At 44.4% G+C, this 20,420-nt stretch overlaps 1 protein-coding gene across 3 annotated transcripts in view; it reads right to left on the bottom strand.

Annotated features, from left to right (window-relative positions):
• The window catches only part of fhdc2 (FH2 domain containing 2), an 83,400-nt gene that overhangs the window by 62,760 nt on the left and 220 nt on the right, over nt 1–20,420 (bottom strand). For 2 of the 3 annotated variants that reach the window (XM_041194677.1, XM_041194676.1), the window contains exon 2: nt 1,002–1,611. In XM_041194677.1, coding sequence (XP_041050611.1) covers nt 1,002–1,424 — 423 coding nt within the window. In that variant the 5' untranslated portion in view covers nt 1,425–1,611. Of the gene's footprint in view, nt 1–795; nt 858–1,001; nt 1,612–20,420 lie in introns of those variants that run through there. The other variant, XM_041194678.1, reaches the window with a different exon arrangement.

Here is a 20,420-nt window from a genome sequence, read left to right on the forward strand (position 1 = left end):
ACCATCATTCTTTTATTCTTCACAACTGACTTCTTCCAAGTGGGAGCGAGCAACATTCACAACATGCTGCAATTTGCCATCCACAGAAAGATCAGGAGGTGGCAAGAGGCATTATACAGCAGAACAAAAGAAAAGAAAGACCTGCATTTATAATGTGCCTTTCAAACCACAGGATGTCCCAAAGCACTTTACAGCCAATGAAGTACTTTTGAAGCGTGGACACTGTTGTAATGTCACTGTTGCAGTTAATTTGCAAACAGCAAGCTTTCATAAACAGCAATGTGATAATGACCAAATAATCTGTTTTCATGATATTGATTGACAGGTCAAATTTGGCTTAGGAATAACTCCCCTGCTCTTCTTCAACATAGTGTCATGGGATCTTTTACATCCATTTAAGAGGGCAGACCAAGCTTTGGTTTAATGTCTTACCTGAAAATGGCACCTTCAACAGTGCAGCACTCCCTCACTGGAATGTCAGCTCTGATTTGTGTACTCAAGCTCTGGAATGGATCCTGAACCCACAACCGTGTAACTCAGAGGTAAGAGTGCTACCAACTGAACCCGTGGCTAAACATGAAGAGTGCAGTAGTACCAGGGTGACATGCTACCCTTGCCTGCCCTCCTGAAGTATTTTCACTTCTTGTTGCTTAGTCCTTGGTAGCATGGAGATAGAAAACAATAAGAAAAATTAATTCTCTTCTTTGCAATGAAAAAATGATTCTGCAAACTCTTTTCAGCAATTTAATACAGAGGACTCTATTGCTTCCCACCCTCCTGTCATGGAGTCCTTACCATGAAGTTCACTACGGGCATTCCCATAAACATCCTCATAATGGATTTGGAATAGAACACAAGAAAGAAGTAACAACAGAGGGATGCAGGATACGGCTACACCAAAACCTTCCACTCAGAGACACTCTTCCACCAGAGACCATCAGGCACAAGAAGTGAATTCCACCAGGTCAGGTACTTAAACTTTTTGACTCAAGCTGACTTACTCTTTCACTGGTGGGATCTAGGCAATTGTTTTTAAAGCTTCTCCGATGTTTACAGCCATGGAGTGAAACATTCTCCACCTGTTCGAATAACTCCTCCATTATTAAAGTGTTTAACTGAAAGTCATCATCATACTTGTCCGTTGTCCAGATGTTGTCTTTCCCCAAAACCCTGTCTTTTGGAATTGTGATCCAGTTCACCTTTTTCAATTTTGATTTCCGAACAGAACTTGAAGAAGATGATGACCCAAAAGGTGGTGGTGGTGGTGGTGGTGGTATTAGTGTCATTGGGAGGCTTCCATTTGGTACTAGGGGAGTACCAACATTGGGGACTGAAGAAAATGGTGTTGGAGGACAGAGAAGGGAAGGTGGGGAAAGTTTGATAGATTCAGCACATTTGGTTGCTACTGTCATTTCCATAATCATCTCATTATAGCCTTTTGTTGAGAAGCATCAATGACAGTCTTCATCATCAGGATGAACATTAGTCAGCATCCTGAGATGCAAACTTCCATTATCATTCTGTGTATGCAGAAACTCGATAGTTTCTGTATTCAGCTATCATTTGCAGTTCTTCATTTAATGTGACCACAGATCCTTCATTGTTTCCATCCTTAAATAAGAGAAAATACAGGCTATTAGCAAAGTATTTGGCTTCCCAAGATTTACATTTATTATTCAATTGCTTAGTCCTTGGTAGCATGGAGATAGAAAACAATAAGAAAAATTAATTCTCTTCTTTGCAACAAAAAAATGATTCTGCAAGCTCTTTTCAGCAATTAATACAGAGGACTCTGTTGCTTCTGTCATGGAGTCCTTACCATGAAGTTCACTATGGGCATTCCCATATATATCCTCATAATGGATTGGGAACAGAACACAAGAAAGAAGTATATTGTTTGATGAGCAAAGCAGATGCATCCAAAATTAGGCTTTACAGTCATTTAACTGTCTCATCAGGAATGTTGCCTGTTACAAATCAGTTTGTCATTTATAGGAGATTTGGCGTGAAATGTTTGACCACTGACCCATGTTATCAGAGAGCAGTGGACGGCACATTCACTTCTACTTTGTTGAATTTCCCATCTCATCACTTCCTGGAAGTAGAATCTTAGAATCTTGGGCTGCTTGGCAACACTTTCTACCAATATTCTCAATTGATGGAAGTTTTCCTGACAGTCTAGCAACCCTCAGTAAATGAGCCAACTAATGCAAAACACCCTCAATAACTAAATGCAAGAACCAAAAGAAGCATTAAATGAAATTATAAATCCTCTGCATCTAGCAGTCAACTAGAAGTACTATGTACCTTTTCTTTGCCTGTCAGAATAATTTTTAAGGTAAAAACTAGTGATTATACAACTTTTTTAATTGATATAAATGGATATGTTTTATTTTAATGCGTAATTTGCTGCTGCACTTTGAGAAGGCGCTAAACTGGGATGTGTTTCAATTCAGAGTGATTCACATTCAATCCTTCTAATAACCAAGGATAATGAACCTATCTAGAATATTAATAAGGCTTCAGTTACAGTACTGTGGGTATTATAATATTGGACTCTGTACCATTGGAAGGATATTGAGATGTCAGAGAGGGTTCAACGTAGATACACTAGGCTACTGACTGTGTCAAATTGTAAATGGCTGGTCTTTTTCAAGCAAAGGACAGGGGAGAGGGGAGGAGGGATTCAGAATCACCAGTGCTGGAATATGGTTGCTGGCCTTTTTCCATAAAAGTTGTATGACAGAACACCCTATTTTCTTGCAATAAGTCGCAGGTGAAAGGGCTTGCTGAGTCATGTTAGACACTGCCAAGGTAATTGGCATTGTACACCAGCTTTATACTTATTAAATGAAAGCTTTTCCTGTTCATCACATTTAATGGGTTATCATATGGGACCTTGAGTGGCACATGCATTCTGTCAATTGCTTCTTGCACGTTGAAATCTTGACAGTTTATAGACCTAGATAGCTCTCTCATGTTGTTTATATGGTTCCATTGGTAATGATAAGAATTGTGTAGCCTCCACAATAGAGTATCAGTAACCCCCTAGATGCAAAGAAGAGCAGTTGCTTGACTAATTCAGCAATAGTCACCTAATCATACCTGGAAGGACTGAGTAACAAAGAAATTTAAGGCAGTGGTTAAATACAACTAGTATCTATAATCACATGTTTAAAGTAGCAAAACATCCCTAGTTGATTCACAGGAGCATAATCAAATAAAATTTGGCATGGAGCCATATCAGGAGTTTCTAAGGCAGATAACACAAGCTTAGTCAAAAAGTTAGGTTTTAAGGAGCATTTTAAAGCCAAAAAGAGAAGAACAGAGTGTAGTGTAATGAATAAAAACAAAAAACTGCGGATGCTGGAAATCCAAAACAAAAACAGAATTACCCGGAAAAACTCAGCTGGTCTGGCAGCATCAGCTGAGAAGAAAGTTGACGTTTTGAGTCCTCATGACCCTTCAACAGATGTAGAAGTGGACCAGGGTGTCCCGGAGGGAATGATCCCTAGGGAATGCCGCCGGTGGCGGGGTGGGGGGGGGGGGGTGAAGGGGAGATGTGTTTGGTCCCTTCACCCCACCGGCGGCATTCCGTTGGGATCGTTCCCTCCAGGACACCCTGGTCCACTCCTCCATCACCCCCTACTCCTCAGCCCCCCACCTATGGCACCTCCCCATGCAAATGCAAAAGATGTAACACCTGCCCCTTCACTTCCTCTCTCCTCACCGTCCAAGGGCCCAAATACTCCTTTCAAGTGAAGCAGCATTTCACTTGCACTTTCCCCCAACTTAGTCTACTGCATTCGTTGCTCCCAATGCTGTCTCCTCTACATTGGAGAGACCAAACGCAAACTGGGCGACCGCTTTGCAGAACACCTGCGGTCTGTCTGCAAGAAAGACCCAAACCTCCCTGTTGCTTGCCATTTTAATATTCCACCCTGCTCTCTTGCCCACATGTCTGTCCTTGGCTTGCTGCATTGTGCCAGTGAAGCTCAAAGCAAACTGGAGGAACAGCACCTCATCTTCCGACTAGGTACTTTACAGCCTTCCAGACTGAATATTGAATTCAACAACTTTAGATCTTAAGCTCCCTCCTCCATCCCCACCCCCTTTCTGTTTCTTCGCCCTCCCTTTTGTTTTTTCCAATAATTTATATAGATTTTTCTTTTCCCAACTATTTCCATTATTTTTAAATCTATACCTTTTATGCCCGGTTAGTCTTATTCCACCCCACCCCCACTAGAGCTGTACCTTGTGTGTCCTGCCATCCATTCTTAATTAGCACATTCGTTTAGATAATATCACCACCTTCAACACCTCTTTGTTCTTCTGTCTGTGACATCTTTTGATTATCTGCTCCTATCACTGCTTGCTTGTCCCTACAACCACACGCCCCCACTTCTCTCCCCGCCCCCCATCCTCTCTCACCTCCCCCCACCCACCTTAAACCAGCTTATATTTCACCTCTCTCCTAATTTCACCCAGTTCTGTTGAAGGGTCATGAGGACTCGAAACGTCAACTTTCTTCTTCTCCGTCGATGCTGCCAGACCTGCTGAGTTTTTCCAGGTAATTCTGTTTTTGTTTTGTAGAATTATGAAGTATGTTAAACTAAGTACCATAAAGGGTTAACAGTAATAATCTGTGATGTAATAGAAGGAAGTGACATATACTCACTTATGTGATCTAAGACTCGAGGAGAAAGCAGCATGAAATGAAGTTTTGGGAGTGTTCTCATAACTATAAATATGTTACAATAAAGTTATAGGGTGGGATTTTCCAGCCCTGCCGAAAGGCAATCGTGGGCCGCTGAATCTCCTGCAGAGTGTCCTGCCCAATGGGGCCAGAAACTCTCAGCCATTGTGTTTGCAGTCTTCGGGAATTATTGGGCAAAATTTTACGTGCCGTGGGCGGGCGCACACCCAACCCAATCAGGCATAAAATAGGGCAAGATGATGTTGGGCGAGCATCCTGATGTCATCACTCGTGCGATATTTCGCTCGACGGGCGGGTGCAAAAGTCGGAAGTGCGCCTGCCAATAATTAAGAGGGCAGTTAAGCCCATTAACAGCACAATTATCTCTGATTTTTCGTGGCCTGTCCAACCTTACAGTTGGCAGATGGGCAAATCAGCCAAGTGGCCTTTACATTTTTCATCAAAACTTATCCAAGGGCAGGGTGAAATCTCCATTGTGAAATAAAATAAAAATAAATATCTGTGGACAGCATTTTTTCAGGTGCTTGATTGTGATGCATGGACTTTTCTTTGCAGCTGTTTAAACATTTATTTCATCATCTGAAGATCTGCAGCTCCCTGAGACTGCTGTCTGCCTTCAGGGAGCTGTCTCGCAGTGCTCACCCACGCCTGCAGTGATGTCATCACCCACCCTCTTCCCACCCCCCACCCCAGCAGCACTGAGCTTTTCAGGGCACGTTTTATGCTCACTGGCCATTAATTGGCCAGCCAGTGTGAAATCGCAGTCGGGGGCTTATCATGGTTGGCGGTCCATTATCCGGCCGCTCCTAGGCCCGCCAAAGGTAAAATTCAGTTCACTGAAACTCCTCCAACCCAGCAACACAATAGTATATGATGGAAAGCGGCAAAAAGGTGGTAATTTAAAAATCTCTACCTCTACCAGAGTTTTTCTAGAATGTTGCGGGCCTAATCAGGCTGAAGCATGGCAAAACTGCTCCAAGTCAATTTCACACTACATTGAGTCTCACAGCAAAGCCAGACTGTTAGCATGTCAGTACATTTTTGTACACAATGGGCAACTGTGCGGATGAAATTTTAGTTATCCTAGGAATTGATGAGAGTAAAGCTACATATGCCAACATCATTGATGCATTGGAGATATATTTCAATCTTTGCAAGATATACCATTGTGGAAGGTGCAAATTCAATAAACGTACCCAGAGATACAGGGAAAGCATCAACACATTTATTAATGTTATGTACTGATTAGCTGAAAACCGTGAGTACAGTAATCTGAAGGTAGAGCCAATTAGCCAGTAGCTGTTGGAGTAATGGATGGTGCATTATCAGATAATTTGCAGTCTCAGGAAGGCTGAAATCTGGCAAGGCGATTCAATTAAATAGGCAAGTCGAGATCAGGAGGCAGAATCAATTGGTTGTCAGAGGAGAGGGAGACAGCCTGAATCCCAAAGTAACAGATGCAGTTGAATTTGTCAGACATGAAAAAGGGAAAAATAGAGATAAGGAGACATGTACAGCAAGTAAAGCAATTTATGGCTGGAGCCCAGACTAGCTGTTGCTGGTACAAAAGCAGAAGGTACAATCATGGGAGTTGTCCCGTCAAAGATGCGCAATGTCACTAGTGCAAAAAAGATGGGGCATTTTCAGGCAGTATGTCACAGTAAAAAAATGGCAGAACAAATATAAGGTTTTAAAAAGAAACTGAGTCCATGAAGTTGAGGATTCACAAGACACTGAGGTATACTTCTTAGAAAAGATTAAAGAAGTAAGTGGAAACTATTGGAATGCAGAGGTCCTGGTGCAGCAGTTTTGGTTCATTCAGTTGCTGAACCATGGTTAAACAACAGAGTTCTTCAACCATCCTGCAAAAAGTTACATGGATCAGGAGAAACAGAAGTAAAAGTTATGGGACAACTATCAGCTACTTTAAAACACAGAGAGAGCGTAATTAATGAAGTACTGTATGTAATTCAAGATCAGAGTTGTTCACTTTTAAGCAGAAAGACTTGGATGGAATTGAATATAATTTGCAGAAAAGAAGAAAAAGAATGGCGAAGGTCAGTCAGGAGATTTCAGAACAGAATTTCCTAAGTTATTTACAGGATTGTGAGAGCTAAAAACAGCATGTCGTATAACACGAAGCCCAGAAGAAAAACCAATATGTTTATATACCCCAGAAGGGTTCCACACCCTTAACTTCCAATGGTAAAGAAAAAGATCAACTCAGTGGTAAGACAATGAGTCATTTCACCTGTAAAAGAGCTAACGAATTGGTGCGCTGTGATGGTACTGGTTCCAAAGCCAAGTTAGGACACACAGCAGAGTTTGGATGACCTCAAGTTTATGGAGAGTTCAAAGTGAGACGCTGACCAGGAGTGCATTCTTCATGTGGAAATGAGCTGTAGACCTACAGTCAATAGTTGACATATCTCCCCAATACCTCCTGGGGAGGGGTAACAGCCATTGGAAGGCAAAGCCTTCTGAGACACTGATGTTCAGAAAAATCTAGGTAATATATCCTCACCTTAGAAAAATATGGGTTGCCACACACTAGGGGAGAGAAATTTGTGTTTGCGTAGCATCACTGCACACTACCGTTGATTAACCAGGGCAGGCAACACCATGGGCCCACTATCTGTGCAGCCCTCCTAGCATTTTTCACTGATAATACTGATAACACCACAGAGCTGGTTGCCTCTAGGAAATCAATTTAAGTCTGTGTAGCAAAAACAAAAACAAAAACAAAAACAGAAATACCTGGAAAAACTCAGCAGGTCTGGCAGCATCAGTGGAGAAGAGCACAGTTGACGTTTCGAGTCCTCATGACCCTTCAACAGAACTAAGTAAAAATAGGAAAGGGGTGAAATATAAGCTGGTTTAAGGAGGGGTGGGTGTTGGGACAAGAAGAGCTAGGTAAAGAACCAGTGATAGCTGGAGATAACCAAAAGATGTCACAGGCAAAAGGACAAAGAGGTGTTGAAGGTGGTGATATTATCTAAAGGAATGTGCTAATTAAGGGTAGAAAGCAGGACAAACAAGGTACAGATAGCTCTAATGGGGGTGGAGTGGGGTGAAGGAATATTAAAAAGGCTAAAAGGTAGAGATAAAACAATGGATGGGAATACATTTAAAAATAATGGAAATAGGTGGGAAAAGAAAAATCTATATAAATTATTGGACAAACCAAAAAGTAGGGGGAAAAAATGGAAAGAGGGCGGGGATGGAGGAGAGAGTTCATGATCTAAAATTGTTGAACTCAATATTCAGTCCAGAAGGCTGTAAAGTGCCTAGTCGGAAGATGACGTGCTGTTCCTCCAGTTTGCGTTGAGCTTCACTGGAACAATGCAGCAAGCCAAGGATGGACATGTTGGCATGAGAGCAGGATGGAGTGTTAAAATGGCAAGCAACAGGGAGGTTTGGGTAATGCTTGCGGACAGACCGAAGGTGTTCTGCAAAGCAGTCACCCAGTCTGCGTTTGGTCTCTCCAATGTAGAGGAAACCGCATTGGGAGCAACAAATGCAGTAGAATAAGTTGAGGGAAGTGCAAGTGAAATGCTGCTTCACTTGAAAAGAGTGTTTGGGCCCTTGGACGGTGAGGAGAGGGGAAGTGAAGGGGCAGGTGTTGCATCTTCTGCGGTTGCATGGGAAGGTGCCGTGGGGGGGGGGTTGAGGAGTAGGGGGTGTCACGGAGGGAACGATCGCTATGGAATGCCGCCGGCGGGGGGGGAGGTGTGTGTGTGTGTTTGGTGGTGGCATCATGCTGGAGTTGGCAGAAATGGGGGAGGATGATCCTTTGAATGCGGAGGCTGGTGGGGTGATAAGTGAGGACAAGGGGGACCCTATCATGTTTCTGGGAGGGAGGAGAAGGTGTGAGGGTGGATCCGCGGGAGATGGGCCGGACACGGTTGAGGGCACTGTCAACCACCGTGGGTGCAAAACTTCGGTTAAGGAAGGAGGAGGACATGTCAGAGGAACTGTTTTTGAAAGTGGCATCATCAGAACAGATGCAACGGAGGCACAGGAACTGAGAGAATGGAATGGAGTCCTTACAGGAAGCAAAGTGTGAGGAGCTGTAGTCGAGGTAGCTGTGGGAGTCGGTAGGCTTGAAATGGATATTGGTGGACAGAGAGGTCAAGGAAGGGAAGGGAAGTGTCAGAGATGGACCATGTGAAAATGATGGAGGGGTGGGAATTGGAAGCAAAATTAATAAATCTTTCCAGGTCCCGATGAGAGCATGAAGCAACACCGAAGTAATCATCGATGTACCGGAGAAAGAGTTGAGGGAGGGGGCCGGAATAAGACTGGAACAAGGAATGTTCCACATACCCTATAAAGAGACAGGCATAACTGGGGCCCATGCGGGTACCCCTAGCCACACCTATTATTTGGAGGAAGTTAAAGGAGAAATTGTTCAGTGTGAGAGCAAGTAGAGCCAGACGGAGGAGAGTAGTGGTGGATGGGGATTGTTCGGGCCTCTGTTCAAGGAAGAAGCGGAAAGCCACCAGACCATCCCGGAGGGGGATGGAGGTGTAGAGAGACTGGACATCCATGGTGAAGAGGAGGCGGTTGGGGGCCAGGGAATTGGAAATTGTTGATGTGACGTAGGGTGTCAGAGGAATCATGGATGTAGGTGGGAAGGAACTGGACAAGGGGAGAGAGAAGGGAGTTAAGATAGCGAGATATGAGTTCCGTGGGGCAGGAACAGGCTGACACGATCGGTCTGCCGGGGCAGTCCTGTTTGTGGATTTTGGTTAGGAGGTAGAAGCGGGCCGTCCGAGGTTGGGTGACTATCAGGTTGGAAGCTGTGGAAGGAAGATCTCCAGAGGAGATGAGGTCAGTGACAGTCCTGGAAACAATGGCTTGATGTTCAGTGGTGGGGTCATGGTCCAGGGAGAGGTAGGAGGAAGTGTCTGCAAATTGACGCTCAGCCTCTGCGAGGTAGAGGTCAGTGCGCCAGACAATAACACCACCACCCTTGTCAGCGGGTTTGATGACAATGTCAGGGTTGGACTTGAGAGAATGGAGTGCAGCAAGTTCAGAGAGAGACAGGTTAGAATGGGTGAGAGGAGCAGAGAAATTGAGACAACTAATGTCACGCTGACAGTTCTCAAAGAAAAGATCAAGAGAAGGTAAGAATCCAGAGGGAGGGGTCCAGGTGGAGGTAGAATATTGGAGGTAGGTAAAAGGATCCGTTGAATGGGGAGAGGACTCCTGCCCAAAGAAGTGAAGGCGGCGGAAGAAGAGTTCAGCATCATGCCGAGCCCGAAATTCATTGAGATGAGGCCATAAGCGTATGAAACTAAGTCCTTTGCTGAGCACTGAACGTTCAGTGTCGGAGAGGGGAAGGTCAGGGGGTATGGTGAATACACGGCTGGGGCTGGGATTGGAAGACGGCATGGGGAGAGAGGGACAGGCAGGGGTGGAGGGTCCTGGATGAGTGTTGGTGTCGATGAGTTGTTGGAGCTTGCATTCCTTAACACTTGAGAGAAAGAGAAAAAGTTTCTTGTTGAGGTGTCAGATGAGACGAAGAATAAAATGAAACTAGGGGCACACGCAGCTTTGAAAAAGGGTGCGGCAGTGCTGCTGGAGGGAGAGGTCGAGTGTATTCATATGGCGGCGCATGGCACTGAATGTGTATCTCAGAATGCGACAAGAACAGCAGTCCGAAGAGCGTTGTATGTCCCGGAGATACCTGTAATCCTGGGCGGGTTCAAAAAATGAGGGATGGAATTTCAGTTGAAATCCACATGGGATAAGTCGGAGACGGAGACAGTCACCGAGAAAGGAAATTTGGCTGTGAAAGCAGGTTTTAGTAAACACCTTGTTAAAACACCAGGAGAGAAATGGAAAGCAATGAAGGTGAACAAGGCAAAAGAGAGATACGAAAATGCTGACGGAGAGTAGAATAAAACTTCTTCAAGGTAGGCATTCCTTGAAGAGAAGTGACAGTCAATTAAACACAGAGATAAAAGCAAAGAACTGCAGATGCTGGAAATCCAAAACAAAAACAAAAACAGAAGAGCACAGTTGACATTTCGAGTCCTCATGACCCTTCAACGGAACGAAGTAAAAATAGGAAAGGGGTGAAATATAAGCTGGTTTAAGGGCGAGGGGTTTGTTGGGACAAGACTTTCACAGCCATATTTCCTTTCTCAGTGACTGTCTCCGTCTCCGACTACCCCACGTGGATTTCAACTGAAATTCCATTCCTCATGTTTCGAATCCGCCCAGGATTACAGGTATCTCCGGGACATACAACGCTCCTCGGACTGCTGTTCTCGTCGTATTCTGAGATCCACACTCAGTGCCATTAGCCGCCATATGAACACACTTGACCTCTCCCTCCAGCAGCACTGCTGCACCTTTTTCCAAAGCTGCGCACGCCCCCAGTTTCATTTTATTCTTCGTCTCATCCGACGCCTCAACAAGAAACTTTTTCTCTTTCTCTCAAGTGCTAAGGAACGCAAGCTCCAACAACTCATCGACACCAACATCCATCCAGGACGCTCCATCCCTGCCTGTCCCTCAGTCCCCATCCCAGCCCGGGCCGTGTATTCACCATACCCCCTGACCTTCCCCTCTCCGACGCTGAACGTTCAGTGCTCAGCAAAGGACTTAGTTTCATACCCTTACGCCCTTATCTCAATGAATTTCGGGCTCGGCATGATGCTGAACTCTTCTTCCCCGCCTTTGTCTTCGTGCTCACTTCTTTGGGCAGGAGTCCTCTCCCCGTTCAATGGATCCTTTTACCCACCTCCAATATTCTCCCTCCACCTGGACCCCTCCCTCTGGATTCTTATCTTCTCTTGATCTTTTTATTGAGAAGTGTCAGCGTGACATTAGTCGTTTCAATTTCTCTGCTCCTCTCACCCATTCTAACCTGTCTCTCTCTGAACTTGCTGCACTCTGTTCTCTCAGGTCCAACCCTGACATTGTCATCAAAACTGCTGACAAGTGTGGTGCTGTTGTTGTCTGGCGCACTGACCTCTACCTCGCAGAGGCTGAGCGTCAACTCGCAGGCACTTCCTCCTACCGCTCCCTGGACCATGACCCCACCACTGAACATCAAGCCATTGTTTCCAGGACTGTCACTGACCTCATCTCCTCTGGAGATCTTCCTTTCACAGCTTCCAACCTGATAGTCACCCAACCTCGGACGGCCCGCTTCTACCTCCTACCCAAAATCCACAAACAGGACTGCCCCGGTAGACCGATCATGTCAGCCTGTTCCTGCCCCACGGAACTCATTTCTCGCTATCTTGACTCCCTTCTTTCTCCCCTTGTCCAGTTCCTTCCCACCTACATCCATGATTCCTCTGACACCCTAAGTCACATCAACAATTTCCAATTCCCTGGCCCCAACCGCCTCCTCTTCACCATGGATGTCCAAACCCTCTACACGTCCATCCCCCACCGGGATGGTCTGGTGGCTCACCGCTTCTTCCTCGAACAGAGGCCCGAACAATCCCCATCCACCACTACTCTCCTCCATCTGGCTGAACTTGTTCTCACACTGAACAACTTCTCCTTTAACTCCTCTCACTTCCTCCAAATAAAAGGTGTGGCTTTGGGTACCCGCATGTGTCCCAGCTGTGCCTGTCTCTTTATGGGGTATGTGGAACCTTCCTTGTTCCAGTCCTACTCCGACCCCGTCCCACAACTCTTTCTCCGGTACATTGATGATTTCTGCGGTGCTGCTTCATGCTCTTTTCGAGACCTGGAAAAATTTATTAATTTTGCTTCCAATTTCCACCCCTCCATCATTTTCACATGGTCCATCTCTGACACTTCCCTTCCCTTCCTTGACCTCTGTCTCAATTTCTGGTGATAGACTGTCCACCAATATCCATTTCAAGCCTACCGACTCCCACAGCTCCCTCAACTACAGCTCCTCATATCCCGCTTCCTGTAAGGACTCCATCCCATTCTCTCAGTTCCTTCACCTCCGTCGCATCTGTTCTGATGATGCCACTTTCCAAAACAGTTCTTCTGACATGTCCTCCTTCTTCCTTAACTGAGGCTTTCCACCCACGGTGGTTGACAGGGCCCTCAACCGTGTCAGTCCCATCTCCCGCGCATCCGCCCCACAACTTCTCCTCCCTTCCAGAAACATGATAGGGTCCCCCTTGTCCTCACTTATCACCATACCAGCCTCCACATTCAAAGGATCATCCTCCCCCATTTCCGCCAACTCCTACCACCAAACACATCTTCCCTTCACCCCCCACCCCCCGGCGGCATTCCATTGGGATCATTCCCTCCATGACACCTTGGTCTACTCCTCCATCACCCCGTACCCTTCAACCCCCTATCACAGCACCTTCCCACGCAATGCAGAAGATGCAACACCTGCCCCTTCACTTCCCCTCTCCTCACCGTCCAAGGGCCCAAACACTCTTTTCAAGTGAAGCAGCATTTCATTTGCACTTCCCTCAACTTAGTCTACTGCATTCATTGCTCCCAATGTGGTTTCCTCTACATTGGAGAGACCAAACGCAGACTGGGTGACTGCTTTGCAGAACACCTTCGGTCTGTCCGCAAGCATTACCCGGACCTCCCTGTCGCTTGCCATTTCAACACTCCACCCTGCTTTCATGCCCACATGTCCATCCTTGATAAAAACAAAAAACTGCGGATGCTGGAAATCCAAAACAAAAACAGAATTACCTGGAAAAACTCAGCAGGTCTGGCAGCATCGACGGAGAAGAAAAGAGTTGACGTTTCGAGTCCTCATGACCCTTCGACAGAACTGGAACTGTCCATCCTTGGCTTGCTGCATTGTTCCAGTGAAGCTCAACGCAAACTGGAGGAACAGCACCTCATCTTCCGACTAGACACTTTACAGCCTTCTGGACTGAATATTGAGTTCACAATTTTAGATCATGAACTCTCTCATCCATCACCACCCTCTTTCCATTTTTCCCCCTTCTTTTTGGTTTGTCCAATAATTTATATAGATTTTTCTTTTCCCACCTATTTCCATTATTTTTAAATATATTCCCATCCATTGTTTTATCTCTACCTTTTAGCCTTTTTAGTATTCCTTCACCCCACCCCACCCCCACTAGAGCTACCTGTACCTTGTTTGTCCTGCTTTCTACCCTTAATTAGCACATTCCTTTAGATAATATCATCACCTTCAACACCTCTTTGTCCTTTTGTCTGTGACATCTTTTGGTTATCTCCAGCTATCACTGGTTCTTTACCTAGTTCTTCTTGTCCCAACACCCCCCACCCCTTAAACCAGCTTATATTTCACCCCTTTCCTATTTTTATTTAGTTCTGTTGAAGGGTCATGAGGACTCGAAATGTCAACTGTGCTCTTCTCCACCGATGCTGCCAGACCTGCTGAGTTTTTCCAGCTATTTCTGTTTTTGTTTTTGTTTTGGATTTCCAGTATCCGCAGTTCTTTGCTTTTAAGTCTGTGTAGCACTGTAAACAAATTTTTCCCTCTACAAGTCTCCTGTCAAGCCCTTCCATGTCATTCTCCTTCTCCTCTTCATTGCATAATAGAGGAATTGCCGTGGAGATATTCCTTGTCCTCAGTGCAATACTATACATTGAGCTGAACTAAATTAAACTAGCAACAAAAATTCTGACTGAACTGCCTTGGTATTGAAGAGGCTGATATGCAGATAAAGTAATCACAACCTTCTGTAGCAGCACATAGAGCAACCCTCAATGTGGTATACAACTCAGCAATAACTTCTGCAGCTCCAGAGTAAACTTACAAAATGACAGGAATTATTTGGGGTGCGTTTGGGCAGAATTTGGGGAAATGGGTCAGAGAGGTTAGCCCTTAATGCCATTTACATACAATGGAAGAGTTCCCCAGTGAGCAACAACTATCACTTTTTTTGGGAAGATAATTTTGGTGCAGCGTTTTAGCAGCAATTTTGAGGATGTAGCCTGAGTGATAATTCAGAGGAGCATTCAGCTCAAATATTACTTATTTCCTTCACACCTGCCTTTTTCTGGAAGAAGAATGAAAGTTATCCAAGTTGATACCAGATTTTCAAAAATAGCAGAATTACAATATGAAAATAAAACAACCTTATTAAGTTGAGATGTTTATAAACTATGCATGGGCATAAAATATGTAGAGGTGAGGTGACAGTGACTTCCCTTGATATCAAGGCAGCATTTGACCAAGTGTGGCACAAGGACCATGACTCAGGATGCAAACTCCTCTGGTTGGAATCATACCTAGCTCAAAGGAGGATGGTTGAGGTAAAAGTAAAATACTGCAGATGCTGTAAATCTGAAACAAAAACACAAATAGCTGGAAAAAATCAGCAGTCTGACAGCATCTGTGGATAGGTTTACAGTTAACGTTTTGAGTCCGTATGACTCTTCATCAGAACTAAGGAAATATAGAAATATAAGCTGGTTGAGGGGGGTGGGACAGGTAGAGCTGGATAGAGGGCCAGTGGAGGCAAAGAAGAGATTGCCAAAGATGTCATAGACAAAAGTACAAAGGGGTGTTGACGGTGGTGATATTAGCTAAGGAATGTGCTAATGGTGACATTAAGGGTAGAAAGCAGGACGAGCAAGTGACAGATAGCCCGAGTGGGGGTGGGGTTGGGGGATCGAAATAGGCTAAAAGGTGGAAATAAAACAATAGATGGAAATAAATTTAAAAATAATGGAAATAGGTGGGAAAAGAAAAATAAATGTAAAAAATTATGAATTATTGGAAAAAGGGGGATCAGAAATGGGGTTGGGATGGAGGAGAGAGTTCATGATCTGAGGTTGGTGAACTCGATGTTAAGTCCGGAAGGCTGTAAAGTGCCTAACCGGAAGATGAGGTGCTGTTCCTCCAGTTTGCACTGAGCTTCACTGGAACATTGCAGCAGGCCAAGGACAGACATATGGGCATGAGAGCAGGGTGGTGCATTGAAATGGCAAGCAACAGGGAGGCCTGGATCATGCTTGTGGACAGACCGAAGGTGTTCCACAAAGCGGTCACCCAGTCTACATTTGGTCTCTCCAATGTCGAGGAGACCGCTTTGGGAGCAGCGAATGCAACAGACTAAATTGAGGGACGTGCAAGTGAAGTGCTGCTTCACTTGAAAGGAGTGTTTGGGCCCTTGGACGGTGAGGAGGGGGGAAGTAAAGGGGCAGGTGTTGCACCTTCTGCGGTTGCATGGGAAGATGCCGTGGGAGGGGGGGTTGACGTATAGGGGGTGATGGATGAGTGGTCCAGGGTGTCCCGGAAGGAACGATCCCTGTGGAATGCCACTGGGGGGATGAAGGGAAGATGCGTTTGGTGGTGGCATCATGCTGGAGTTGGCGGAAATGGCGGAGCATGATCCTTTGATTGCGGAGGCTGGTGGGGTGATGAGGACAGAGGACAAGGTGGACCCTATCATGATTCTGGGAGGAGAGGAAGGTGTGAGGGCGGATGTGCAGGAGATGGGCCGGACATGGTTGAGGGCCCTGTCAACCACCGTGGGTGGAAAACCTTGGTTAAGGAAGAAGGAAGACATGTCAGAGGAACTGTTTTGGCAAGTGGCATCATCAGAACAGATGCGACGCAGGGGAAGGAACTGAGAGAATGGGATGGAGTGTGAGGGAGCGGGGTGTGAGGAGCTGTACTTGAGGTAGCTGTGGGAGTCGGTAGGCTTATAATAAATATTGGTGGACAGTCTATCACCAGAAATTGAGACAGAGAAATCAAGGAAGGGAAGGGAAGTGTCAGTGATGGACCATGTGAAAATAATGGAGGGGTGGAAATTGGAAGCAAAATTAATAAATTTTTCCAGGTCCAGACGAGAGCATGAAGCAGCACCGAAGCAGTCATCGATGTACCGGAGAAAGAGTTGTGGGAGCGGACCTGAGTAGGACTGGAACAAGGAATGTTCCAAATACCCCATAAAGAGACAGGCATAACTGGGGCCCATGTGGGTACCCATAGAGATTGTTGAAAGCCAATCATCTCAGACCCCAGGACATTTCTGCAGGAGTTCCTCAGGGTAGTGTCCAGCTATCTTCAGCTGCTTCATCCATGACCTTCCCTCCATCATAAGGGCAGAAGTGGAGATGTTCGCTGATGGCTACCCGTGTTCAGTACCTTTCGCAACTCCTCAGATGTTAAAGCAGTCCAAGCCCACATGGGCAATATTCAGGCATGGGCAGGTACATGGCAAATAACATTTGCAAGTGCCAGACAATGACTATCTGCAACATGAAATAATCTAACCATCTCCCCTTAAAGTTCTGCATCACCATTGCTGAATCCCCAACTATTAACACCTTGGTGTTACCATTGGCCAGAAACTTAATTGGATCAGCCATACAAACACTATGGCCACAAGAGCAGGTCAAAGGCTGGGAATTCTGCAGCTCATCTCCAGACTCCCCAAAGCCTGTCCATTCTCCAAAGCACAAGTTAGGAGTGGATGGAATACGCTCCTCTTGCCTGGATGAGTGCAGGTCCAACAACACTCAAGAAGCTTGACTCCATTCAGGACAAAGCAGCCCATTTAATTGGCAGCCCATCACTGCCTTAACCTTCCTTTATCACCAGCACACAGAAACTGCAGTGTATAGCATCTACAAGATGCACTGCAGAAACCCACCCAGGTTCCTTTAACACCATCGTTGCTTAACCAAACTCTACCACCTAGAAAAACATGGGCAGCAGCTGCATAGGAACACATCTCTGCAAGTTCCCCTCAAAGTCACACACCACCATGACTTGGAACTATATTGCCACTGCTTCACTGTCACAGGGCCAAAATCTCTCCCTAACAGCACTGTGAGTGCATCAACACCATGTGGACTGCGGCTTCTGAAGGGAAATTAGGCGTGGGTAATAAATGCTGGCCTTGCCAGCGATGTTTACATCCCATGAATGAATACAAAATGAGCATCTCATTCAAAGAATTTTCACTCATGAATCTAAAAGGAATCTAAATCTGAAGCTTTGTCTGACATTTCTATGCAATTATACAAATTTACAGCACAGGAGGAGGCCGTTTGGCCCATCAGATCTGTGCACACTCTTTGAGAAGCAGTCATGCTTAGTGACATAATCTCACTTTTTGTCTGTAACTCTGTAAGCTCCTCATCCTCAAGTACCTGTCCAACTCACTTTTGAAATTACTTTTAGAAACAGCTTCCATCCCCTTTTCAGCATTCCAGATCCCAACAACTCTGGGTGAAAAAAATTCACCTCATTTCTCCTTTAGATCTTTTGCCAATGATTCTGAATATGTGACCACTCAACACAGGGAATATTTTTTTCTATTTATCCTATCAACACCTCTTATCTTGCAAACCTCTATTAGGTCACCTCCTTAACCTTCTCTGTTCTGAGGAGAACAGTCCTACCTTTCCAACCTCTCCTCATAACTGCATTCCCTTATTCCTGGTAATATCAAGGGAAACCTCCTCTGTACCCTTCCTAATACCTCAACATCTTTCCTGATGTTATATATAATAAATAATGAAAGTTTTTAAGACTTTTTATTTTTCTTAGCATAATTTTCCATGGATCCCACCCACCCCCCCTTTTCTTTATTTTTATATATTAAGAACAGCTGTAGTTTCTTTATAAGGAGGATGCCTGCTGCTGTGAATGCATTAACAGATTTTATTTAAGCATTACTGCCACAATTGTGTGCAGCACCTGATTGTGCTATGTAATTTTGAAAGCCATTTTTAATGAACATAATAAAATTGAATTCCATTTTAAATTTGAAAGTGACATACTCCAGTCCCAAACAAGGCTTAAAATTAAATAAAGCCAATTATATCGGTATGAAGGGAGAGCTGCCTAAGGTTGGTGGGTAAATAGACTGAAAGCCATGGCAATAAATAAGCAATGGAAGGATTTAAGTAAACAATTTAAAATGTTCAACAAAAATACATTCCATTAAAAATCAAAAACTCAGCAAGAAAGATCAATCTGTAGTTTACCAAGGATGTTTAGGATAGTATTAGATTAAAAGAGATTTATGATGTTGCGAAGAATAATAGTAAGTCTGAGAATATGGAGTGTTTTAGAAACCACCGATGGACCACCAAAAAGTTGATATAAAGGGGAAATATAGAATGAGAGTAAACCATCCAGGAATATAAAACGATTCTAAGATCTTTTACAAGTATATAAAAAGAATTGGCTAAAATAAACATTGGATCCCTAGAGGTAGCTGGTGAATCTAGAACAGAAGAGCACAGATTCAGGGTAAGGAGCTGATCATTTAACAATAAGGTGAGGAGAAACGTGTGGGTTGTGAATCTTTAGAAATCTCTATCCCAAAAGGCTGTGGATGCTCCAATAATGAACATATTTAAGGCTAATGTAGACAGATATTTGGTCTCTCAGGGAATCAAAGTATACAGAGAGCAGGTGAGAAAGTGGAGTTGAGGCTGAAGATCTGCCATGATTGTAGGATGGTGGAGCAGGTTCAAGGGGCCACATGGTGCACTCCTGCTCTCATTTGTTATAATCTTGCATGGACCTGTGGACAGTTTTGTTACCCTGTAGTTACAGGGGGCAACAGACACTATCCATATTGGAGACACCAATGTCCTTGGGAAAATGTAAGGATTTATGTTCATAATCAACAATAGATTGCAAACCTCAGACTGGAGGCTGCCAGTTAGATCGACCTGACAGCATAAAATTCAACACTTGATGATGTATTGTTCTTGTGTCTTTTGTTCCTTCTCCCACAGCCACAATGTGCTGTGACTTTTATTTCCAGTACGAAAGAGCTAGGTCAAAGAAGGAACACGGGCTGGACATTACTGTTGCCAATAATAAGTCAAACACACTCAATTAGATTTTTCTGTCCATTACTTAAAGCTTTATCCAATTATTTCCAATGGGCTATCAGCCTACTCTTTTTCCTGCCAAGTAATCACTCTTCTCCCTTTGGGCTATCATGAGATTCTGAACGGGCACAAATGTTTTTATTTTCATATTTGAGATACTTTAAAACTGCCAGGAAACCAGTTAAGTCAGCACAGACAGGGAATCAAATCTGCGATCTTCCAGTCCATAAGGTTTAATGTTGATCAGATATGATTATTTAGCTTTGACAACGCCAACATAATAAACCTCAAATAGCAAATATTATACCTAAAGGTATTGCCTGAAAATATGCAAAATTACAGCAGCACTCTAGAAAGCAAGCAAGAACCATAAATCGGACCAAAAATAAACTTGATTGCAACATTAAAAGTTGTCGCCAAATAGCTCAGTACTGCTATAGAGTATAATTCTGGATTCTATGCAGTATAATTCTTTACAGTAATATTCTGGATTCTATGCTATAATTATATACAGTATAATTCTGGAACATTGTGAGAGTAGAATCATCTTGCTAACCCTGATGCATAATTCCAGAACATCAAAAAGTAAATAAAATGTCAAGATTAACATTTAAAACCGTAGGTTTCTGAACGAAGCTTTCCAAATGTTATGGGTTTGATCGGCGGGCCCGCATTAGAGTGAGACTTAATGTGGATCTTGGAGTGAACGAGGACGTGTCTGTTTCTGCTCCGACTGTACTTTGGGACAAGTCTATCCACCTCCAATGGTATCAAGGAATTGGGTCGTATTTATTTTCTAAATCAATCCCAGATCTCCAAAACCGTACCTCCAACATCAGCCACCACCGCACTCGACCACCCCACCCCCGACCCAACCTCCAATTTCAACTCCAGAAACTTTTCTCTGGGTTGCGATCAG

The sequence above is a fragment of the Carcharodon carcharias genome, chromosome 9, assembly GCF_017639515.1.
Source record: "Carcharodon carcharias isolate sCarCar2 chromosome 9, sCarCar2.pri, whole genome shotgun sequence".
Lineage (NCBI taxonomy): Eukaryota > Metazoa > Chordata > Chondrichthyes > Lamniformes > Lamnidae > Carcharodon > Carcharodon carcharias.